This window comes from Hemitrygon akajei, chromosome 4 (assembly GCF_048418815.1).
Source record: "Hemitrygon akajei chromosome 4, sHemAka1.3, whole genome shotgun sequence".
NCBI classification, from domain to species: Eukaryota; Metazoa; Chordata; class Chondrichthyes; order Myliobatiformes; family Dasyatidae; genus Hemitrygon; species Hemitrygon akajei.
The window spans coordinates 170832663-170858942 of NC_133127.1; the positions used below are offsets into that span (position 1 = coordinate 170832663).

General features: G+C 40.3%; 2 protein-coding genes across 2 annotated transcripts in view; one reads left to right on the forward strand and one right to left on the reverse strand.

The window, feature by feature from the left end:
• tpte (transmembrane phosphatase with tensin homology) overlaps positions 1–1762 on the reverse strand; it is an 89032-nt gene extending 87270 nt beyond the window's left edge. Inside the window, exon 1 of the mRNA XM_073043963.1 lies at positions 1666–1762. The gene's annotated coding sequence lies outside the window, so the exon portion shown is untranslated. The remainder of the gene's footprint in view (positions 1–1665) is intronic.
• Positions 1081–25100, forward strand: fgl1b (fibrinogen like 1B). The gene is made up of 8 exons (XM_073043966.1): positions 1081–1185; positions 4099–4163; positions 10545–10749; positions 14449–14608; positions 19321–19422; positions 19571–19655; positions 19749–19939; positions 23583–25100. The coding sequence occupies exons 2-8, from the start codon at positions 4104–4106 to the stop codon at positions 23770–23772; spliced, it is 993 nt and encodes a 330-aa protein (XP_072900067.1). The 5' UTR covers positions 1081–1185; positions 4099–4103; the 3' UTR covers positions 23773–25100.
• The last annotated feature ends 1180 nt before the right edge of the window (positions 25101–26280 follow it).

A 26280-nucleotide genomic window follows, 5' to 3' on the forward strand; every position in this document is an offset into this window, starting at 1 on the left:
AAATTGGTTAAACAGTTTATTCTTCTATGTTGCATCAATAAACATTCAACTGATTCTCAGAGTAGCCTTCAAGAGATTGGCTTAGGACCTTAGGTTATCCATGAGAAATATTATGATACCTCATGATCTAATCTAAATATCATTTTAGTCAATCTTTGGCTGTTTACATAGTCTTCTTTAACCATTGAATCTATATCACAAAGTCACCCTAAGTATGTCCATTAACATTGATACTTCAAGAATAACTTAAGTTATTCAGTTACATCTATATTATGCTTTGCATTAACTCTAGGTTCTAAAAGGTGGCAAACAGGAAGAAATTATAAGGTTGATGTTTCCATGTCCTATTTCCAATGGTTCAGTGGTTCCATTTAATATCAGAGAATGTACACAATATACAAACTGAAGTTCTTACTCTTCACAGACATCCTTGAAACAGAAGAAAAAATCCCAAAGAATGAATGACAGAAAAAATGGCAAGCCCCACCTCAGAGCAAAATACCTCTTGCCACCAGATGTTCACTAACAAAATTGTTAGCAGCTAGTTGTGACTGTTCTTACGTACAACTGTTACATTTAAACTATTTTACTTGCAGACTTAGACATCATCACTGTCCAAATATTGTATAGATACATCCATAAAGAATCATCTCACAATTCATTTTTACTCTTAACTACTGAGAAATTGTATATATGTACCTACTCTAATCAAAAACTACATGCTTTTAATTGATTCTAAATGGGTCCTAAGGATAGAAGTCCTGGCAATTGTTCCCACTATGGATGTCACCTGTATTAATATGAACTTCAATAAAATGGCTATTTTTTTAAAAAAATGCTTTTTTTGCCATTTCCTTCAGATGATGAATGACTGCCAATCCAGGTTTGTTATGTACCATTCTCAGTTTAAAATGTACTTGTATAATGAAGCTGAGGATCTGTAAATATAAGTTTATGCATGAGGCATAATAGTATGCCTTAATTTGCAAAATACTACATACTTAGAGGGCTTTGTCATTATAGCATAATTTGGGAAAGATTGCCATAATAGGGATATGATGAAATATCCCACTCTAGGGACTTTAATTTAAACCATCTGGGCACTCAACAACAACTTTACTCCATTCTTAATCGCTCAACTCTTTAAGTACAGACTAAACCACAAGCATATCTAACAAGATTTAGGTGAGTTTTGTTTTTCTTAGTGCTGCGCAAATTGTTGTGATTCAATCCTAGTGTTAAGTGGTGCTAGGTAATTGAAATGCACACTGATTTTTTTCTAATATCTTAAAATGTGCTTTACCAATGTTTTTTCACAGTTTTGCAACACATTTTGAAAGAAATTTCAGCATATTAGGAATGATTTTCAGTCAAATAAGAAATAATCTGCTCAATAAAAACATTGTTCTTTGTGTTAAACTGCTGAATTCAATACATTTATGAGTTAAGTACTAGACAAGTTTCTGTTTAACTGGCACTCTCACGTTTTTAATTGATTGCTTATAAAGTGGCATTTCAGCGTGCTTATGAAAACTAATTGAAAGATTTGCTTTTGTATTCGTTAAATGCTTCTCAAATAATATATAAATCAGTGTTTTAGATGATGCTAGTTCAAATACTCAAAACAGTTTATTAATATCAAGAGTAAGACAGCACACTTCTTACCTTTACCAGTTTTGTTTTAGAAGCAATTCTAGTTCTGTCTAAGTTCAAACAGGATTAGTATGTAAGACAGCCCTGGTTGTGATCACAGCTTTCCTTTCCTGAAGGATATTACTAGATCTGTTAGGTTCCTCATCGGTCAGCTTTCATAATTAGTGAACCTACATAACATTACTGTAGAATTATAATTTCCTTTTTGCCAAAGCACAATTAAATCTCATGTTAAGACTTGTTAGCTCTTGAAAAGTTAGGCAGTGAATTGCAAAACAGCTTGTGAAATAGTTCTATGGACTTTGTCAAAAGTAACAAGTATTTGAAATCAGTTTAACAGCCAAATCATTTTGCTTTCCAAGCCTCCCACACCCTGGTTTTCTAGTTTCTTCAAGTGACTCACTTAATTCTAATATATTTAAATACTGTTTTGCATTTCTGAAGTGCAAATGTAGTGATAAGTAGAAAATATTCGATAACATAAATTGCCTAACTGCAAGAAACATTAATTATTTGAACAGCTGTGATGGCTTTCTGCCTCTATAGATTGTGCTAGATAGAGAGGAATTAAAAACATTCTTTTGTAGATGCCAATAGATGTTTACACAAAGTAGCTTCAGGAAATTTCTGAAGAAGTCTTCTGTTCTGCTAGTGTGCTCCATAACTAAATACTTTTAAAAATAAGATTGACCTAAGAAAGGAGTTTCACACTAAAACTTAAAAGATAAAAGGACCTTGTATCTTATCTAAATGGTGTCTAAGGAAAAACAAACACTTGCTGCTAAAGTTCTGCAAAAACAATTAAGTTCAGATTTCCATTGAAGAGGTGAGAAAAGGGTAGGGAAGAAATTTTGGTTGGTTTGCCAGCCATTTGATCAGAAAGTCAGCATGAGCAAACATCCACTTTGCCTTTGTTACATGATACAATAAATACAACTAAGATTGTTTTCTTTCTGTCAATGCCAGAAGATAATTTCTGGATAAAATTGTTGATGTTAATTGCAATTTAAAAATTCTCCTCCTCTCCCCTTCTCCCTCCCCAGATAAAAACTGATCTAAACGATGGACAACATTTCTCTCATTATATTACTCATAGCAAACAGAATATATTTTAACTGCTTGTAAATTTCAGTTCTCTGGTACACAACTGTAGCAAAATGTGAAGTTCACACTTCATACTAAATTTTGAAAAACCAGAATGAATTTCCTGCATTGTTCTGAAACCACGTTCTTTTTAAGTGCAAGAGTGACAAAAGGCACCCTGTACTCTACTGCTCTTACAAGTTGTTGTTCATTCACTGTTCAGGACTTGTAAAATGGAAGGACCCGGTTATTACTTACATTATGGTATCATTATTTTTACATTTAACTGAGCTCAGTGTTGGATTTATGCTTCGGTACACCTGTTGGCAAATTGGTGACAGTTATGAAATAAGTTGAACCAGCCACTCCAAACATTGGTGTGCAGCTTGGACCACTATATCAGCTGCTCCCTCCTTTTGTAGATCTGAATGTTTGGAAAGCAAATTTTGTGTGTTTAACATCCTCCTACAAGCTTTAGGTCAGCAATGAAAACAACAAAGTAAACCCATTAATAATTTGCTAATTTTAAAAATTTTATTGCTTCAAGTAAAGTTTTTAGTAAAATGAACATGAAAATATTTGCATCGGCATATACTGTTCTCCAAATAAACACTAATTAAACTCCTTTCAAAATATCATGGGAGTTGAAAAATACAACAGCTTACAGTGGATTTTACAATGAATTTCATGATAATTTTATACTGTTAGCATCTAAATGAGTTGGTTTCAGTTCCAATCTATGTTATGAAGGATCTTGAACTGCCAGCCTCTATATTGCCTGTCCAGCTCAATCTATTGTACATATTTATTTATTTTTTGAGATATATCCTTGAGATATTCCGGCCCTTCGAGGCATGCCACCCAGCAACCCCTGATTTAACCCTAGTCTAATTATGCGACAATTTACAATGACCAATTAACCTACCAACCAGTATGTCTTTGGAAACCGGAGCGCCTAGAGGAAACCCACATGGTCACAGGGAGAACATACAAACTCCTTACAGAGAGCGACATGTTTTACATGATGTTCAGATTAGGTACAGTATTGCACAGGTCCAGAGGCAGGATATGCGTTTGAACAATGTCTCTCATCCTCAAACACATTTAAGTTCTCTCCCTGCTAGTCAGCAGTGTAAACCTTCACCCTGATACCGAGGTGTAAATCAAGCAGTGCCATTGTAGGTTATCCTTCCACTGAATGTACAGAGGGGTTTGGTAGCTCCCGTGGGACAGGGCTGACATGCTCAGTCAGCAAGTTGACAATCTACGCATGGTCTGGAGGGCATGGTTACCCATGATCCTTCAGTGACACAAGTGTATTTTTAAGATTAAAGTGTATTTCTTTTTGGACTTTGGCACCAGGTGTCATGATGCTGCTGGCTTTTCTACTTCTGTTGGATCAAATTTTAGCAAGTCACCGAAGCCTGGTAAGTGTGTCCAGCTACAGCACAATGTTTCATTAAAAAATGCCTTCTCTGCTTCCACATGAATGGGATTTTAAGTTGTAAATTAATTTGCATTATGCCACTTTTGATTTTAAAACAACCGTTCTCAGGATGTCAGCATTGCAGGTAAGGCTAAGGTTTATTGCCAATCTTTGGCTGCCCTTGAAATGGCAAGTTTTTTTTAAAAGAGTAGTATTGATAGTGTAATGCCCTGGTTCGTATTTTTACTGTTATGTTTTCTGTATTTCATTTAGCAGTTCTGTAAGAGCCGTCTGTTCTGTTTTCAACCTGTTTGGGTTATTGTTGAAGATAAGGGATGATGAGGAATGTGTGCCATCCAATTAGGATGGTCGAATTAAGGGGAGGTTTCTCTGGTGAGGGACACTAAGGTTGGGCTTGGGGCTTTTGTTAAGGAGAGGAGATGAAGAGGGAAGACACAGAAGAGATCGTAGGATTCAACCCGGAGTGGGACTGTGATTTGACGAAGCCAAGGAAATCGGGGAGTTTCAGTAGCATTAGACCCACAGGTGTATCTACAATCATAACATTTAAAGTTCAAAGTAAACTTATTAATAAAGTGTGTATGTATGTATATATATATATATATATATAAAACACCATACACTACCTTGAGATTCATTTTCTTGCAGGCATTCACAGCAGACAGAGAAATAAGCATGATAGGATATATTTCCAAATCTAAATGGTATTTCATCCAGAAGGTAACACTGAGGGGAAGTGATGGTTTTCTTCATGCGCTCGCAAACTTTTCCTCTTTAGCGATGGAGGTTCAGGGTTGAAAGATTTGGATGAAGAAACCTTGGCAAGTTGCTTCATCCTATAGATGATACAAATTGCAGCCACCTTGCCTCGATGGTGTGAAGAGCAGCAGTGTACAGTTGTGGTGGCAAGGCCAAGAACGCTTTGTCCTGTATGCTATTAACATTCTTGCGTGTTGTTACACACTCATCCAGATATGGATAGACCCTTCCTACGCCACACTTATGCCTTAGGTGGTGAATAAGATGGCACCTGAGCCAACACTCTTTTGGTTGACATCTTCTGGACAGATCATGAAAGCATATATTTCACTTCTTTTTATGTCTTTTACATTTGTTTTTCATCTTGATGAGATTCTGGGGCTGTTGGAGCCTGTGAATTGCAGTTTGGAAACTGTTTGGGTATTTCAGCACTCTGCAGTCTCTAATGAGATTCAGGGAGGCAGAGGTAACATGCAGGAACCAAGATCTTAAGGCACAAACTAACGGAGATGGGAGTAGACTCTCACATGGTGGATTGGATAGTGGACTACTTGACAGATAGACCTCAGTATGTGCGGTTGGGAGACTGTAGGTCTGACACGGTGGTCAGCAGCACAGGAGCGCCGCAGGGAACCGTACTCTCTCCGGTCCTGTTCACCCTGTACACATCAGACTTCCAATATAACTCGGAGTCCTGCCATGTGCAGAAGTTCGCTGATGACACGGCCATAGTGGGGTGTGTCAGGAATGGACAGGAGGAGGAGTATAGGAAACTGATACAGGACTTTGTGATATGGTGCGACTCAAACTACCTGCGTCTCAATATCACCAAGACCAAGGAGATGGTGGTGGACTTTAGGAGATCTAGGCCTCATATGGAGCCAGTGATCATTAATGGAGAATGTGTGGAGCAGGTTAAGACCTACAAGTATCTGGGAGTACAGTTAGACGAGAAGCTAGACTGGACTGCCAACACAGATGCCTTGTGCAGGAAGGCACAGAGTCGACTGTACTTCCTTAGAAGGTTGGCGTCATTCAATGTCTGTAGTGAGATGCTGAAGATGTTCTATAGGTCAGTTGTGGAGAGCGCCCTCTTCTTTGTGGTGGCGTGTTGGGGAGGAAGCATTAAGAAGAGGGACGCCTCACGTCTTAATAAGCTGGTAAGGAAGGCGGGCTCTGTCGTGGGCAAAGTACTGGAGAGTTTAACATCGGTAGCTGAGCGAAGGGCGCTGAGTAGGCTACGGTCAATTATGGAAAACTCTGAACATCCTCTACATAGCACCATCCAGAGACAGAAAAGCAATTTCAGCGACAGGTTACTATCGATGCAATGCTCCTCAGACAGGATGAAGAGGTCAATACTCCCCAATGCCATTAGGCTTTACAATTCAACCGCCAGGACTTAAGAACTTTTTAAAAGCTGTTATTAATGCTTTTTGAGATAGTGATTTAGATGCATATCATATTTTTTACTGAGTTAAGTATTGTATGTTATTAGTTTTGCTACAACAAGTGTATGGGACATTGGAAAAAAAGTTGAATTTCCCCATGGGGATGAATAAAGTATCTATCTATCTATCTATCTATCATGACAAGAAGACAGCAAGCCGATGTTCGACTCCATTTCACCGATTAAAGGGACGAGGGAGTTTGAAACGCTAGCCGCCTGCCTTTTTATCTCTGAGGGATCGCTCCGCTGCCGGAGACGAGAGACTGCCGTTTTTTTTTGCTGGGGGATTGCTCTGCTGTCAGAGAGGGGAGATTTCCTTTTTAACGGTCATGAGATCGGAAAGGGGAGACTGTCTTTTTTATCAGTGGTGAGACCGCTCTGCTATCAGAGATGGGGAACTACCTTTTTAGCACTGGTGAGATCACTCTGCTAAGGAGAGGGGAGACTGCATGTTTTTTAAAAATCACTGATGAGATGGTTCTGCTACGGAGAGGGAGAATGTTTCGCAGGTTTTCTGCATTTTGGGGGTGGACTTAGACTTTAAACTTCTTTTCAACCAGTCTTTCTCATTTTTTGTGTGGGGGGAGGGGGGATTTGGGGATCAATGTGCCTGATCCATTTTAGTTCATTTTTTTGTGTGTGTGGGGGTGGATTTGGGGGTTGATGACCATGCTGCCATTCTTTTCTTTCATGGCTACCTGGAGAAGAGGAATTTCAGAGTTGTACACTTTGATAATAAATGAACTTTGGAACCTTTGAATAGTCTGCCTTTTGGTATTTTGGAAAGGTTTGGGTCTTTGAGGATGATAGTGTAAACGTCTTGTGACAAAGGATTATTACAAGTTGCAGTTGCATTCCCTAGAATTCCATTAAGAAGTTGGCTGGGTGGGAAGTGCAATAACCACGTTGAGTTGCAGATGTTAGGTAGTGATTTTGAGTAGAAGGGGTAGCACATGTAATGATTGCTGCAGATGGAAGTTGAAAAGAAAAGGCTGAACCTGCACCAGTTTCAGTGAGTGATGACAACTGTGAAGAGAGGGATGAGTCCCCTTCATGCGTTTGCTCAAAGGTTAGTGAACAACTCGGACATGGATGGCTGTGCGGAGGGTGGATGATGGCAGAGGGGTGTTTGCTCTGGGTTCATTGGGAATTGTTTCCCCCTGCATGCAACATTAGGTTCAATTTTGAAGTTAAAAGTGCATTTATTATAAAAGTATGTATACAGTATGCAATCTTGAGAGTCATCTTGTAGGCAGCCACAAAACAAAGAAACACAATACAGCCCATTGAGAGCCCCACACAATAAAGACCATCAAACATCCAATGTGCAAAAAAAAACCCAAATTGTACAAACAGTAAAAGTCAACAAATAACACAGAACATTAACCCCAGAACCCCTGAAAATGAGTCCACTTTTACAGGGCCAGTGAACAGTCGACGTATCAGACTGTGACCCTTCCTCAGGACTGGAAAGGAAGGGGAAGACACCAGGAGAGGAAGGAATCTGATAGGAGAGAAGTGTGGACCATAGGAGAAAGAGGATGGGATCCAGGGGGAAGTAATAAGAGGCAAAAGGCCAGAGTGGGGAATGGAAGAACAGGGAGGGTTTTTTTTTTTAAACCGGAGGGAGAAATCAATATTTAGCAGTTTTGTAAGCTTCCTCCCTTTGAGGAATATTTGTCTGTTCTGAGGCTTCACCTTCAACTATATTACTTGGCCATAGTTTGTTGGTTCAAGACTTGGACCAGGTTTCTATCCTGGATTGAAGAGTGGACGGAAGGAAAATTGTAGATATTATGTCAAGGATGTAATCGCCTTACTGAACTCTATTTCCTCCAGGTTTAGAGGCTAGTAACCCTGTTTCAGAGCCCTGCTGTTTTATTTTCTTTGTGTAAAGTTTATTTTATTGACAACTGGACAAAATTGTATGAAACTAGATAGAAGTTGACAGCAAGATTACAGTGGTGTTGAAGTTAAGTCACTGCAGCAGCAGAGGGGGACGATGGCAGGATGGGTGTTGTGGGTTCACCGGGAAGTTACTTCTCCAGCAAGCATCATTAGATTCATCGTGGTCGAAGATCAGCAATCCCAGATGTCAGCAAGTTCCAAGTAGGATGCCTGTGCAGGTGGGAGTGATGAAGGCCCGTGATTCCCCCCGCCCCCCAACACCCCCGACCAGATCGGAGGTCTACGCAACTCCAGGAGTCGAGGCTTGAATTGCCCCGTGGTCAAAGGTCAGCAATCCCAGTATTCGGGTCAGTTGAGACCCCGTCCTGTGGGGGCGTGCCTTATTCTGATTGTTGAAAGTCACTTCCATCATGACTGGTTAGTTTAGAAACTGCAGCTGCTTTTCCCATTGGATAGATGCCTGGCGTCCAGTTTCAAATATCCTGGGTATATAAAATAGCACGTGGGAGGAGCTTGCATTTCTCTTCCTTTGCTTAAGGCAAGACCATTGGGAAGGTATGCTCTGCGCACACTTTTAACGAAGTATGTTTGTTGAATATTCAGCTTTGTAGTGTCTGTAGCTTAGGAAATATGAATGGTTGAATTTTTACTGTTTGTAAATAAATTATTAATTTACCAATTCAAAGTCAGTGCATTTGCTGTCTCATTTGTTGGATCCGCGAACCTGATGCAACATTACAGACCCAAAGGTCAAACCCATGCCTGCCAAGTCCTGGGATCGATACTCAGAGGTCAGCCAAGTCCAGAGGACAAAACCAAATGTCCTTGGTGAGCCCAGAGGTAGAAAGCCCAAAAGGTTGAAGCTTGAAGACACTGAGTCCAGAGGTAGAGGCCCAAAGGTTGAGTCTGTGAGTCTAGGCCAAAGACTGGAGGTTGGAGATCCGATATCTGCAAGTCTCAGAGACCGAGGCCAAGGACTGGAGGCAACCTGTTCTGGGGTTAGAGGTTATCTGTATGAGAGAGTGGGGGGGGGGGGGGGAGGTGGGAGGGGGAGGGGGTTGTTTTTGCAACATCTAGATAGATAGATAGATAGATTGATAGATACTTTATTCATCCCCATGGGGAAATTCAACATTTTTTCCAATGTCCCATACACTTATTGTAGCAAAACTAATTACATACAATACTTAACTCAGTAAAAATATGATATGCATCTAAAATCACCCTCTCAAAAAGCATTAATAATAGCTTTTAAAAAGTTCTTAAGTAGTTTACTTAAATACATTGAGTCCTAACCCCGGCACTTTAACATATCTTACTCCTGGCGGTTGAATTGTAAAGCCGAATGGCATTGGGGAGTATTGATCTCTTCATCCTGTCTGAGGAGCATTGCATCGATAGCAACCTGTCGCTGAAACTGCTTCTCTGTCTCTGGATGGTGCTATGTAGAGGATGTTCAGGGTTTTCCATAATTGACCGTAGCCTACTCAGCGCCCTTCGCTCTGCTACCAATGTTATACTCTCCAGTACTTTGCCCACGACAGAGCCCGCCTTCCTTACCAGCTTATTAAGACGTGAGGCGTCCCTCTTCTTAATGCTGCCTCCCCAACACGCCACCACAAAGAAGAGGGCGCTCTCCACAACTGACCTATAGAACATCTTCAGCATCTCACTACAAACATTGAATGATGCCAACCTTCTAAGGAAGTACAGTCGACTCTGTGCCTTCCTGCACAAGGCATCTGTGTTGGCAGTCCAGTCTAGCTTCTCATCTAACTGCACTCCCAGATACTTGTAGGTCTTAACCTGCTCCACACATTCTCCATTAATTATCACTGGCTCCATATGAGCAGCATTCATGAGATAAATCATAGTATTTAAAACACAAACCACTAGTTAAGTGACAATGCATTGTGTCCAATTCTGATGATTACATCCCAAAAAAGATGAAAACATTCTAATGATGGTGAAAAAAGATCTACTAAATGGTTCAATAGATGATGAATTTGAGGAATGGTAAGAGATTATTTAACAGAAGTGGATAGCGTACTGTTATAATGACCTACACAAGCTCAGTGCATTCCTGCATTTCTCTTTACCCAAGCAGATTTCACTCTTTCCTCTGACTTTAATTTTGATTATGTCACAAAGTAACAGCTGGCAATATTGCTCCTTGGGTGCATGATAAGTTCTATCAGCTTATTACCAAACTCTATTCCAAGATTATACTGCTCTTTTTAACAGGAAAATGAAATGTGCAAGGTCGATATCTCCAAACTCCGCCATCAGTTACAACGTTTGCAGAATCAGTTCCTGCTTGGAAGTTGGCGGCTGAAATATATAAAGGAACATAATAGCTACAGGATAAAGGAAAGCACTAAAACAAGAAAGGAGGAACAAGCAAACACATCACACTCCACTACACCTAATCAAACTATATATCACCATGGTAAATGTATACATTTCAAAAAATATATGCTTACTATGACAGATGAAAGGGCTTTGTTTTTCCTGAGTGCTAGCCATTAGCAGGGCACCTTAACATCCCTATAACAGAGTTATAAGGAAAAATTAAATAGGTTAGAACTGTATCTTTAGAATGTGGAAGACTGAGAGGAGATTTGATAGAGGTATACCAAATGATGAGGGTATGGATAGGATAAATGCAAGCAAGCTTTTTCCATCGAGGTTGGGCAGGACCATGACCGGGGCTTATGGGTTAAGGGTGAAAGGTGAGAAGTTCAAGGGGAACTTGAGGGGAAACTTCTTCACTCAGAGGGTCATGAGAGTGTGGAATGAGCATGCAAGCTTGATTTCAATGTTTAAGAAAAGTTTGGACAGGTGCATGGATAGTAGAGGTATAAAGGGCTATGGTCCAGGCATAGGTTGATGGGAGTAGGCAGTTTAAATGGTTTTGGCAAGACTAGATGGGCCAAAGGGCCTGTTTCTGTGCTGTACCTCTCTATGACTATGATTTTTCCATTTAAGGTTAATGGTTAAGGATATTAGGTAAACTGGATTCTTCACTAAGTATTATCGGCAGGAGTACTCTTGCTTCTCTCTTCTGCTCGGCCTAGCTCTTCCATTTGTGCTGTATTCCCAGGGCAAACTTGTAAGAATTCATGCAAAGATCACAAAGTCAGGACAAGCTCTTTCATTGTCACACCATTTCCCAAAGAATTTGCAAACCTTCAAACATTTACAGAATCATTAAAAACCAAATAGGGTGGTGAAGAAAGCTTTTGGTATGCTGGCCTTTAAATCAGAGCATTGAGTATAGGAGTTGAGATGTAATGTTAAAATTGTACAAGGTATTGGTGAGGCCACATTTGGAGTATTGTGTACAGTTCTGGTCACCGAATTATAGGAAAGATGTCAACAAAATAGAAAGAGTACAGAGGAGATTTACTAGAATATTACCTGGGTTTCAGCACCTAAGCTAAAGAGAAAGGTGGAACAAGTTAGGTATTTATTCTTCGGAGGGTAGAAGGTTGAGGGGGGGGACTTGATAGAGGTATTTAAAATTATGAGGGGGATAGATAGAGTGGACGTGGATAGGCTTTTTCCATTGAGAGTAGGGGAGATTCAAACAAGAGGACATGAGTTGAGAGTTGGGGGCAGAAGTTTAGGGGTAACATGAGGGGGAACTTCTTTACTCAGAGAGTGTTAGCTGTGTGGAATGAGCTTCCAGTAGAAGTGGTAGAGGCAGGTTTGATATTGTCATTGACATCGATGGCTAACCATCAGCCTTTTGGTGGCATTGAAAGTCCACTAGCAAAGAGAACTCAGTGTAGTAATCCAAGGGTCTGTGTATTTATATGCACAATTTGTCAATATGTAACAGGTATCAAACCAGTTAACAATGGGGTCTATCCATTTGTTAGCAGTAGTCCAATACATATTCCCACTCTATTTTCATTTACTTTTGTTCGATTTTCTTTCAGCTACCTGCCCAATTAATAAAATTGGTGCTTAATAATGAAAGTATCCTGCCTCTTTTCCTTTTAAATTTAAATATCTGTCCTTTGTTATGAATCTCTCACATTGGCAACTGGAACCAGAGTCAGGGCAGAGGTTGGAAAAGAAATGTTCAGTAAGTTCAGCTACTTCCAGATTTTTCTGGTATTCCTTGATAGAAACAGAACATTTTTGGAGTTCCACCAGTGATGACTAGTCTGCTGGATGTGTGCTTTTAAGTCTTTTGATTGTAACAATCAGTGACAAAACTTTGGTTGTCTATTGGATGAAAAATGGTGAGAGCAGATGAGGTGGTAAATTTCAGATGGACTTTGAAGGGAAGCTGCATTTTTTAAAAAAGTAAATCTTTTCCAGGCTATGAGGGGAAATGTGGAAATGATTAGTAAGCACCTTCATAATTTGAAAAAGTACAGAGCAAGCTTACAAGGATGTTGCTGAGAGTTGAGGACCTGAGTAATAGCGACAGGCTGAATAGGTTAGGAATTTATTTCCTGGAGCTTGGAGCATGGGGGGAGATTTGATGGAGGTATACTAAATTATGAGGAATATAGTTAATGAAAGCAGACTTTTCCACTGAGTTTTGGTGAGATAGAACTAGAGGCCAGGGGCTAAGGGTGAAAGGTGAAACATTTAAGAGAGACCTGACGAGGAGCATCAGTCAGAGGGTGGAATGAGGAAACAGTGGAAGTGGTGGATGTGGGTTCAATTTCAACATCTGAGAGAAGTTTGGATGGGAGGGGTATGGAGAGTTGTGGTCTGGGAGTGGCTGATGAGACTGGGCAGAATAACAGCTTGGCACTCACATTGCTAGATGTCTGAAGAGGCAGTTTCTGTGCTGTGGTGCTCCACGACCTAAATGGATCTGAAAGATTCTCTCAAACCAGTGACCAAGCTTTGCAGCTTCTTGTTCAACAAAACTATTTGCAATTGAAAAGCAAAAAAAAAACTGCAGATGTGGGAAAGATGAAATAAAAGCAGAAAATGGCAAGGTTACTCAGCAGGTTAGGCAGCATCTGTGAAGAGACAAACAGAATTAACATGATGAAGGGTAACTTTTCCCCCCTCTATGGATGTCACAAGACTATTTACAATTCTCTTGTCAGTTCTTTATTTAAATAGTAGAATCATTGAAAGAGGAATGGTGAATGGCAGCCAATCACTGGCACTAAATAATTGGCATGATGAACTCACAGCCAATGAGAAAGGCCCTCTGCCTTGGTGCTTGAGTTCTGGAATAAACCCAGTGCCTGCAGGGCCAATAGGACACCACATTGCAACCTGGTTCAATCTTTGAATTCAGGCAGGTTGAGTTGCTGAGCCCATTCACAACTCAGTTAGGGCTGGAAAGGGAGGTGTACAAAGAGTTAGCACACATGTCCCACCAGCAGCCTGCAGTGTAACAAAGGTGTTAAAACAGCTGCAACTCAACCCCCTCTAAAACTACACAACTACAACAATTAACTCTTTCTATATCCATCATAATTTTGTATACCTCTATGAAATCTTCCCCCCTTCCCAATTCTCCTAAGCTCCAGGAGATAAATTCCTTTCCCTATTACTCAGGTCCTCACCCAACCCAGTCCCTCCCTCTCAAAAAACATTGGAAAAAAATTAAAATTCCTTGCAGATTTCTCTGTGGCTTCTTTTAACGCTGATATTTAGGGTGCTGAAGAATCATTTAGATTCACAGTTCCAGGAGCTTGACCCCACAGCGCTTGAAGAAAGGGCAACATGGTATTTCCAAGTTAACATGATGACTGGCTGAGCAAAAATAGAAACTGCCAGTTTTGTGTCAGGAGTGAAAGTAAAATATGGACATTGCCAATACATTGGGTGCAGTTCCAGACCCAGCCAATATGCCTCAATCATCTGCAAATATTTCCTAATTTTCAAACGTCCACCTTAACATGGTCTTCATTAAATTGAACTATTGAGATTCACAATGGAATAGAAACAGTGTGCAACCTTAAACTTCTTCCTGGGTTTATTTCTGACAGCAGCAACACTAGTTCAAGGGAAGTGCTATGGAATCCAGTTGCTTCTTTGGGTTGATATTGCTGCAGCCAACACACGTTCTTCAGAAAATCTTACTTTGAAAGATGTCTTGAAATAAGTGATTCCTGCTTCATTGTGAGTTAATTATACTAACTGCAAGTTCTACTTTGAGCAGATTGCTCTGAGGTATACAACAGTGGCAATATCATAAGCGGATATTACAAAATTAAGCCGAAGTCTGATGCTGAACCAATTCTTGCATATTGTGATATGTCGGAAGGGGGTGGATGGACCGTCATTCAACGTCGCAGCAACGGCAAAGTAAATTTTAATAGGTAATTCAACTGGCTTAACCATAGTGATCCTATAAGCCATATATGTCAAACTCAAGGCCCGCGGGCCAAATCCGGCCCGCAGTGGAATTATCTTTGGCCCGCGAGATAATATCTAATTACTATTAAAGCTGGCCCCAGTAATCGAAGCGCCTATGGCGTATGATATGGCTAATGCTGAGTTTATTCAGGTACCAGGTTTTCAGGGTTTTTAGTGTTTATTCGGCAGTCTTCTTCATAAGAAACGGAATTTGTAAAGTGAAACACTTTGTAGTTTTAGCAGAGACTGAGACACATGAGAGCAGGCTGAAAAAACGGAGGCAACGAAAGCTGCGTTCGCACGCGTCCGACTGATCCGGCCCGCATGAAGCTGCATTTTGCTCAATCCGGCCCGTGACCTAAAATGAGTTTGACACCCCTGCTACTCTCATTTTTCCTTTTTCCTCTCCAGTTTTGTTAAGAACTCGCCTATTTTTCCAGAAGAGCTGTGTTTTTGTTGTAAGATACATCTTTTAAAAGATGGTCCTGCCTCACATGTCTGCAATTTTAAAGTGTTTCTATATTTATTTTGAATGTTGTCTGGGACATAATCATCAGTGCTACTCATCCAATACACGGAAACGTCTTATTTTATGTGCTGTCCTCCCTAACTTTGGAATTGCCTGGTAGAATGAGAAAGTTCCGTTTACAAAGACTTTCAAAATAAACTCTGCCATTTTACCCACAAGTGTTTATGTCAGCTGCAGTGTGAGCAAGCTGGGGCTTTTCTCTTTGGAGTGAAGGAGGATGAGAGGTGACTTGATAGAGCTGTATACGGTGATAAGAGGCATAGATAGAGTGGACAGCCAGTGCCTTTTTCTCTTGGCTGCTATGCCTCACACCAGAGGACATCCTTCTACTGTTCTATGTTCTGTTGTCACAAGACAACACACTAAACAGTCATTTATCTTAATACAGATTTGCTAGCTAACTATAAGTGATCTCGCTGGTGTGGTTACTTTCCCATATTCAATGCCTGCACTTACTAGATCCAGATGTCAAGGGACAACCATGCTGGTGCAAAGGTTTCCTGATTCAATCAGTACCCCAGGGCCCCCACCATCGTCTTCAATGTCCTAAAATCTTTGACAACTTTGCTAGCTAACAGGTTATTAAAGATGAGGGAAAATAACTTTAAAAAGCTCAACTAAAACATGTTAAAGTGCTTATGAATGATTATAGGCATAAAAATGTAAATCCTTTTATAAAAGATAAATTGCCGACCTAATCCCCATAGAAATCAGTGTGGACTTAGATCCAATACCCGGACAGGGTGGTGGCCACTCTTAATAAGGCCACATTTCTCCACTTCTTCAGATTCGGCATTCCCAGTCGAACCAGTTTCACAGTGCTTGTATAGAAGTCCCAAACTTAGCCTCATTTAAATGCTTAAATACAATTGGCTCCATTTGTTACCCAATAATCCACTAGTTCTCACACCCTGACCTCAGTGATTGATGGAGAGCAATAGGCTTAAGTAAACTTAAGTAAACCTGAGAAATTCATCATTATTTATCTGTACTAAGTGCCACGATATAATCAGCTGCTGATTGTATCCCACTCCCAACATTTATTCCCAGAAAAGAATAGCTGTGTACAAAGTTGGGTACAAATGTCAGCTGATATTCGCAATACATTGAATAGTAACGTAGAAACATAGAAAACCTACAGCACAATACAGGCCCTTTGGCCCACAAAGCTGTGCCAAATATGTCCCTACCTTAGAACTATCTAGGCTTTATCCATAGCCCTCTATTTTTCTAAGCTCCATGTACCCATCCAGGAGTCTCTTAAAAGACCCTATCATTTCCACCTCCACCACCAGCAGTCCATTCCATGCCTTCACCACTCTCTGCATAAAATACTTATCCCTGACATCTCCTCTGTTCATGCTTCCCAGCACATTAAAACTATGCCCTCTCGTGCTCGCCAATTCAGCCCTGGGGAATAGCCTCTGACTATCCACACAATCAATGCCTCATTATCTTGTAAACCTCTATCAAATCACCTCTCATCAGCCATCACTCCAAGGAGAAAAGGCCAAGTTCACTCAACCTATTCTCATAAGGCATGCTCCCCAATCCAAGCAACATCCTTGTAAATCTCCTCTGCACCCTTTCAATGGTTTCCACGTCCTTCCTGTAGTGAGGTGACCAGAATTGAGCACAGTATTCCAAGTGGGGTCTGACCAGGGTCCTATATAGCTGCAATATTACCTCAGTTCTAAAACTCAATCCCACAATTGATGAAGGCTAATGCACCATATGCCTTCTTAACCACAGAATCAACCTACATAGCAGCTTTGAGTTCCCATGGACTCAGACCCCAAGATCCCTCTGATCCTCCACACTGCCAGGAGTCTTACCATTAATACTATATTCTGCCATCATATTTGGCCTACCAAAATGAACCACTTCACTTATCTGGGTTGAACTCCATCTGCCACTTCTCAGCCCAGTTTTGCATCCTATCAATGTCCTGCTGTAACCTCTGACAGCCTTCCACACTATCCACAACACCCCCAACCTTTGTGTCATCAGCAGATTTACTAACCTAACCCTCCACTTCCTCATCCAGGTCATTTATAAAATTCATGAAGAGTAGGGGTCCCAGAACAGATCCCTGAGGCACACCACTGGTCACCAGCCTCCATGGAGAAAATGACCCACCTACAACCACTCTCTGCCTTTTGTGGGCAAGCCAGTTCTGGATCCACAAAGCAATGTCCCCATGGATCCCATGCCTCCTTACTTTCTCAATAAGCCCTGCATGGGGTACCTTATCAAATGCCTTGCTGAAATCCATATACGCTACATCTATGGCTCTACCTTCATCAATGTGCTTAGTCATATCCTCAAAAAATTCAATCAGGCTCGTAAGGCATGACCTGCCTTTGACAAAGCTATGCTGACTATTCCTAATCATATTATACCACTCCAAATGTTCATAAATCCTGCCTCTCAGGATCTTCTCCATCAACTTACCCACCTCTGACTCACCAGCCTATGATTTCCTGGGATATCTCTGCTCCATTTCTTGAATAAGGGAACAACACCCACAACCCTCCAATCCTCCAGAACCTCTCCCATCCTCATTGACGATGCAAAGATCATTGCCAGAGGCTCAGCAATCTCCTCCCTTGCTTCTCACAGTAGCCTGGGGTACATCCCACCCGATCCTGGTGACTTATCCAACTTGATGCTTTCCAAAAGCTCCAGCATATCCTCTTCCTTAATGTCTACATGCTCAAGCTTTTCAGTCTGCTGCAAGTCATCCCTACAGTCACCAAGATCCTTTTCCATAGTGAAAACTGAAGCAAAGTATTCATTACGTACCTCCGCTATCACCTCCGGTTCCATACACACTTTTCCCCTGTCACACTTGATTGGTCCTATTCTTATTCCTAGATTCCTAGATTCATATTAACTAGTTTTTTTTTATAAAACCTTTTGTAAGCTCTTTTCTTCTTGACTAGATTTACACCACAGATCTTGTACCGTACCATCTTTTCCATGTCTCATTGGAACGTACCCACTCAGAACCCCACACAAATATCCCCTGAATGTTTGCCACATTTATTTGGTATGTTTCCCTGAGAACATCTGTTTTCAATTTATGCTTCCAAGTTCTTGCCTGATAGCCTCATAGTTCCCCTTACTCCAATTAAACGTTTCCCTAACTTGTCTGTTCCTATCCCTCTCCAATACTATGGTAAAAGAGATAGAATCATGATCACTGTCTCCAAAATGCTCTCCCACTGAGAGACCTGCCACAGTTCATTTCCCAATACCAGATCAAGTACAGCCTCTCCTCTTGTAGGCTTATCTATATGTTGTGTCAAGAAACCTTCCTGAACACACCTAAAACTCCATCCCATCTAAACCCCTCACTCTACGGAGATGCCAATTAATGTTTGAGAAATTAAAATCTCCCACCACAACAACCCTGTTGTTATTACTCCTTTCCAGAATCTGTCTCCCCATCTGCTCCCCAATTTCCCTGTTACTATTGGGTGGTCTATAAAAAACACCCAGTAGAGTTATTGACCCCTTCCTATTCCTAACTTCCACCTACAGAGACTCCGTAGACAATCCCTCCGTGACTTCCTCCTTTTCCAAAGGACTGGCATTCAGGGTAGAAATTGATTTTCCAACGGTCGTACCAAATTATGCATTCGTAATACTTGCTGCATCATCTATCAATTTCTAAAAGTGAACGGAGCCACATTCAGAACAACGGGTATATATTGCTTCATACTGCATGCTTAGAGCCAGCACCAGTGGAGAAATTTCTGTACAGAATTCATGAAAATTAAAAGAACTGCAGATGCTAGAAATCTGAATTAAAAACAGAAAATACAGAAATCCCAGCAGGTCAGACAACATCTAAAGGAAAGAGAAACAGAGTTTCAATGGAACTACTAAATCATAATTATAACATTAATTTACAAGGCATCTTAATATCACCAATATTATAAATCAAATATTCAGCAATAAATTACTGTATGATCAATGCATCGCTAATAAAGAAATCAAAGGAAAATGGAAATTAGCAAAACTATAAACTGAATAAAAATTAACTGAAATAAGGGCAAAATGAGTAGAACTATCAGCAGGCTTTGTGCTTAACAGAATTGAAGTTAATTATATTAAATTTGCAACTTGTACTCACCGCAGAGGCTGGGAAGACTATAAATCAGGCTTTGGATTATTTCAAGGGAAGAATGATGAATATTGGCTTGGAAACGAAAATATACACCAAATTTTGGCTGCAGGCAAGTCTATCTTCAACTTTATTGTTTGGAGCTACTTTTAACTGTGTCACAATCAACGTCAAATGTATAATGCAAAATGAAAAGTGTTTTAAAGTTGTTTAAAAAGTCATTGCAGTAGGCATCTGGTTATGTGTTAATTTCTATACAGGGAGGTATATAATTAAGATAGACCTCACTGATTGGAATGGAGAAAAAAGATATACAACATATGAAAAATTTAACATTTCAGATGAAGAGGTGAGGAAAGTTGGCTTTTACTTTATTTACAATTGTATTGCCAGTTATCATTAAGTAATGTTCTTCTTACATGCTTCTATTACATTAAACCAGGATAAATACAGGCTAACATTTGGAAGGTATTCTGGGACTGCAGGAGATGCATTGTCTGGTGGCTTGATTCCAGAGGAACAATGGTCCTCTTCTCACTACGGGATGCAATTCACCACTTTAGACCAGGATAATGACAGATACCTGCAGGGGAATTGTGCTCAAGAAGGTAAAAGTGGCTGGTGGTATAACAGGTACAGTGCATCAGTTATTACAATGCTTGTTGTTCCCGAGAAAGAATTAATCTGGTTGAAATCTATAATGGGAGCAAGGAGTGTAAAGAAAATATCTAGGCTATTCTAACTCTTGTTAATGTAGTGCATATGCAGAAAAAGCAGCTGCTATGAATTTAGCCACAGTTTCTCTCTCTACTGTCTATTACACCACTGGCGTTTTGAGCAATACTGCAAGTCCCCATCTCTGGTAGTGTTCAAGGCTTCCTTAATCATGTCAGTATCTGTTCTCACTACCGTCTGTTATGCAAGTTCCGGGTGGAGACTCTTCATTGCTGTTTCCGTAACAATTTTACCAGTCAGGGTTGTTAGCCCTGAGCTGAAACCCCAAACCTGGAGGACTGGTGGACCACTCTTAGTCTGGCCTCTAACCTTTGACCTTCTTGGCATGGGTGACCCTCCCAAGAGCCAAAGCATCAAGTCCTGACTCTAGCCAACAAAGTTCTCTGGGTCATTCAGGCACACGGGCCTCCACACCACGACAAAGTTGTGGTCCTCTTGGAGGTAGCAACACTTTACTCTTAAAACAATGGCGAGTCTATTGTCAGTTATCACTTTTCTGCCCATAGCTCTGTTTATTCCTAATTGACCCACCGCTTATTACTAGTTACATGTCGTACAAGACTTTTGGATTCCGGTTTGTGTTTGCTGCCATTCCTACCCGTTTTCTTCAATTTCCTCTTCATTTCCCATCTCAGTTCACTATACTTAGCCCACACCATCAGTCTTTCCTTCATCTTCTCCATCTCTTCTGACATCCAGGGAACGTTGCAGTTGATTTAATTGTTCTCCTTTGGGAATCTATCTAGCCAATGCTTCAGTCTGTAAATGGGTTTATTATTGTCACATGTATTGAGGTAAAGTGAGTATTATTGTTCTGCATGCCATTCCTCACATTACTGCATTGAGCTAGTACAAGGGAATATTAGCCCCTTACCTAAAGTTCACCTGTTGTTCATTTTTTGCCCGTTGTTCTTTGCTTCCAATTTATCCTGGCTTATATCTCTTCTCATGCACAGAAGACCATTCTGCCCATGAAGCTCATGCTAACTCCCATTTTAGTTAACCTCTTCCATTCAAGAAGTTCTTCTTTAGATTTATCTTGCCTCTCTCCATTATTAGATGAAACTTTTTGGTCCATAGTCCACACTGTCATAAGGTGGGCATTGGAAACAGACCCAAAAGCAAGACACAGACACTGAAGTACTAGGGAGAGGACTAGGTGTGTCAAGAAAGCAAGGGAAGTGGGGAATAAATGACACTAGACAAGACACAGGCCCTGGACAAGACAAGGAGACAGGGCCTGGGCTAGGACTAGAGTAGGAAAGTGGGACCTGGACAAGGACTCCAAACCAGAGACTGGACAGGGACCCGGAATCTGGGTCTTGACTTGGGCTCGGACTCTGGATCCAGGTGAGGACTGGACATGGCAAGGCAACAGAACTGGACGTGGGGTCAGGACACGGGACTCCAGGGCTGGACAAGGACATGAAACTCAGACTTGCTCTTGATCGAGGGAGAGCAGGAACACATAGCCTAGGTTGAGGGAGAGCAAAGCAGAAACAGGGAGAGGCATAGCTGGTCACAGACACTAGCCCTGGACAAGACCAGGACTCAGGGCCAAGGCTATAACTTGGACACAGAGGGGAACCTCCTCAGAGCCTTGGACTGGAGCACAGGAACACAGAACAGAGCCAGGACCCCTCCTTGGGAACAGGACACAAGGCCAAGACTCATACACAGACACCAAACACAGGAACACAAAAAGATAGTTCCAAGCTCAACAATAGATAGTTCCTTCTGTTGGCATAGCAAGGCTCCAGTCTCACTCCTGCAGCTGAACTTGACAGCAATGCAGACAAGGCTACAGGCATGGGTAGCAGGCAGGGCTACAGGCCAGGCGTCAGAGGGAAGGAAAGGAATAGTCCAGCCTCAGGGAAACAGCAAATACAGCCTGACTTACCCAACAGAGGCAAAGACAGGAAGGGACAGATCCCACCATAGGGTAACGGCGAGAACAGCCTGACTTACCTCACAGAGATGAGGACAAGATACCAACAAGACAAACCAGCAACCACACTCAAACCCAGGGTCACTTATATTCCAGCCCCAATATGAGAATCAGGTGCCTGTGATTAAGCCCAACTGAAACAACGGACAGCCAGAAGACCCAGAGTCCAGAGTCCATGGACCGGACCATGAACTGGAACACGGACTTTACGGACCGGACCATGACACACACAGAATGGTTGTTAAAGCATGGAAAATGGCCACATGGCCCATCACAGCCATACAAGCTCTCTGAAGATACAATTCAACTAAATCCACTCACCAACCTTCTCTCCAGTGCTGAAATTCCACTCCTTTCAAACACATATCCAATTGAATCTGCTGTACTAACACCTCTGGCACTTCAGGTCCAAACCAATAGTCCAGTGATTATGTTCTCTCAGTTCCCCAGCTAGCATTTGACCAAACTGCTCTTCCAGAAGCAGGGTCAGCAGTATTTCCTTCCTTCTTAGGCTGTGAACTTACTGATCAAGAAAGTCCCCCCTGGAAAAGAAACTGAAAATGTCCACTCTTTCTTCAAATGTTATTCCAGTAAGCAATAGGATATTTGAAAACGCATCATATAGCATGTCCTGTCCCTGTCCCTCTCACTTTATAGTGGAATTTGGAATACCCCCTCTAATTTGACAATTTTGTCTCATACTTCCAGTCAGATTTATTATTTGATCTCTCAAGGTATCTGTTATCCAGCATTATAATATGGTCCTTAATTAGAACATTGATTTTCCCTTCCCAAATCTTTTCTGAATCACTTGTATCCAGTGAATCTATTGGCAAAAAGGTACAGCTATGATTAGTTTTGAATATGGTCCTGCCTAATGAAGAACTGGCGTTGGTTAAAAAATGGTGAACCATTACTACCCTGCATTAGTGATCCAGGGGTACGGTTTAATTGAAAATTTATTGTATTTCATTTCCAGCAGAGTTCTTTTGAAAAGAGTTAGGAAATTCCACTTGGAAATGTGTTAAAGCAGGTTTATAGACATTTAAATTTGCTTGTTTTTAGTTTTTTTTACACTGTGGTAAGTTAACAATTAAATTTTAGGACAAAGATTTCCATTGAACTAAAACAAAAGTGGGGAAGCTCCTTCTCACTGTGAGCAAGGTGGGGGGGGGGGTGGTAAAGAAAAAATCTTCACCAGTGTCACACTGACATATGCAGAGAAGATAATTGGTTATCTATAATGTGCATTTTTGAGCAGAATAGAGTGATGTGCCTGCTATTTGTTTAATTCATGGTGAAAAAAATCATCCACATGATTTCTGTTTCCTGATGTTACTCACTTCTTTCTACAGACATTCATGTAAAGCAAAACCCTGTAAAATAAATCAGCAAGAATAAATCATTTTAGTCTTGATTGTTTCAGAGAATGAGCAGAAATAATTTATAGATTTTAAGGAAATCTTTTCAAAGGCGAGTGAAAGTTTAGTTTATCCCAGGTGAAGAATTGGTGATTTATCTAAATGTGATTAAAATGATTTTTATGACAGCAATCTTTTCTTAAAAATCTCTTCATTTTTAAACAAAACGAAGATGCCATTCAGCCAACCTTAATGGAAAGTATTATCGCCATGGAAACTACACGGCAAAGCACGATAATGGCATTCTTTGGAGCACCTGGAAAGGATGGTGGTACTCTCTGAAGTTCACAACCATGAAAATCAGACCACTTTATTTCTTTGCAGCATTTGGAAGTGGCGATTATGACAATATCATTGGCTAGCATTTATTGTGAAGGAACTGAATTTCCATCTAAAATGCAAAATTACTTTGTCTAAATAAGAGAAAATATATTTCTGCTAAAATGTTTGCAGTATGTCCCAATGTAATGAGTATCATTTTGTATATTTTCTGACAATAAACTGGTTTTCTAATTTTGATTGCATTTCAATTAAAGGACAGATTTCATCAAAAGAAGTTTTTTTGATAGGCTCTTCAGAAATGGCAACTTGGCCACCTGAAGCATGTGTCAGGTCCTTAAGATACAGTATAAAAAGGGTCAATGTTGATTAAATAAATTAATAAAATAATGGCCAGGGACATCTTCAAATTTTATATTTGTATTTCCACTAAAAGGCAGGAGAGAAAAATTCTGGCTCAAATCTGATACTCTAGGTTTCATTCCTGAACTTGTCCCTCCCAGACTCAACCTATCAACTGGCTCCAAGCTATTTTGTCACTTCCCCAACCCTGCAGTGTGGCTACTGACTGCTATCTATGCTGAAGTGAAGCTTGGTGCCAGAATAGTTCAGGGTTCACGTTGGCAAGGACCAGTCATTATGTTGTCACCTTGGGCATAGATCTGGTTTTACAAACAGCAATTCCAGGCATTGACTTTACACTAATATCAGAAAGTGACCGTGTCTTGTATCATCTTCCTGACATTGAAATCAATATTGAGCGATTGCCTATTGTTATATCTTTAAACAAACATTCATTTAAATCTTAAGGTTTAAGGCATAATTTTCATTCTACTTTCAATTAAGAACTAAAATTGAAACCAGCATTTACTTCACAGTGCAACATATAAACAGGCTTTAAAGTACTGGAAATCAGAGTATCAATGAAAATCTGCTGCTTTCTAAGCATTGTAGAGTCTGTGCAGATGAGTTCATAACTTTATTATCTGCAGTTTGTAAAACAGTTATTCGAAGTTCTGCAGCTCCTGCTTTGTTGTCATCCCTCCTCCCAATCTGCACGTATCTGCATTCTGAGATCTACATAAGTACATCTGAGAAGTAGGAATTGATTGACCATTTGGAATTTTTTTTTAAAACTTGTCCTCTTGTGGTTGTTGGATTGAATAAAATACAATAACTTGAAATGATTATATACACCATTTGATCATTTCCAAGAATGTAGAAATGTAAAATTATTTCCATCTATGTGCTATTAACTTTCAGGTTGCTAGATAATTAAAACAAAATCTGGGTGGCCAGACCATGCTGTGTATTGAAATAAACGCTGGTGTAACTTTAATAAAGGTGAACAAATATTAAAGATTTTACTATTAATTACATGTAATTAAAATAAACTGCTTAAGTAAGTAAACTGCTCCATTAGCATTTATGTTCATCCCATCTTTCCCCATCCTCTCTGATTGTATCACTCAACAAATTTCTCGCTGTGTTATATCTGCTTAATTAAATCCATATCTGCAAGTGGCTCAGATCCAACTGAAGAAGTCCATTTTAACCGACCCTGTTTGAATGCAATGTTAGCTCACAATCTCAATATTTCATATGCATTTTAAATGGGTTAAAATCCATGCTAAATCAACCTAAAAATGTTAGGTTTGAATACAAATTTCAGAACTTTTGGTTTCCTTTTTTTGTTACATATTGTTATCAATTCCAATTCAGAACATAATCGAGAAGATATAGTTTTAACCAATCAATATTTGACTGATACTATTTAAGAAAAACATTCAGCCAGTTTTATTCCCGCATCTTTCTGCATCTTAACTTGCCATTTCCAACTACAGAAAAAAACGAATACAGGGAAATTCTTCTACAAACAAATCATCGGACGTAGAGCCAGTCATATCTATGTGAACCAGTATAAGTTAGCATTAAAGCCCAGAAGATAGGTGCGTAGGGCCTTAAATGCCTATAAATACTATAACAAGTTTTCTTTTGCTGCCGTACAGTTATAGTTCCAATGAAGATATAAAGGATGTCTTCTATCAATCACCTACCAACATTGGTCAGTAACATTTGTTGGAGTAGCAATAATTTTATAGTGACTTGCCTTCTGATATTGCCCCTACACCTTGAGAGTAGCTTGCATTTATTGGGCATCATTCTATTCAACAGCCTGATTAATAGAAGCCCTTTATGTGAAAACACATTCGTGGACCATCAGCATATCATATAACATTGAACAGTACAGTGCAGTACCGGACCTTCAGCCTATGATGTCATATTGACCTTTTAACCTACTCCAATATCAATCTAACTCTTTCCTCCCTAACCCTCCACTTTTCTTTCACCATGCTCCTATCTAAGAGTCTCTTAAATGTTCCCAATTTATCTGCCTTTACCACCACCAATGGCAGTGCGTCCTATGCACCTTCCGCTCACTGTGTAAAACACCTACCTCTGACATTCTCGCCTCTCCCATACTTTCCTGCCAGGACCTTAAAGTTATGCACTTTTGTATTAACCATTTCCTCCATGGGAAAAGTCTTTGGCTGTCCACTCGATCTATGCCTCTTACCATCATATACCCT

What these genes read in the sequence shown, in the direction of transcription:
- fgl1b (XM_073043966.1), top strand. Translation starts at nt 4,104, where the DNA reads ATGATGCTGCTGGCTTTTCTACTTCTGTTGGATCAAATTTTAGCAAGT. An exon ending in TAGCAAGTCACCGAAGCCTG is followed by an intron (nt 4,164 to 10,544) that starts GTAAGTGTGTCC and finishes TCTTTTTAACAG; the next exon opens with GAAAATGAAATGTGCAAGGT. An exon ending in TCAAACTATATATCACCATG is followed by an intron (nt 10,750 to 14,448) that starts GTAAATGTATAC and finishes TACTTTGAGCAG; the next exon opens with ATTGCTCTGAGGTATACAAC.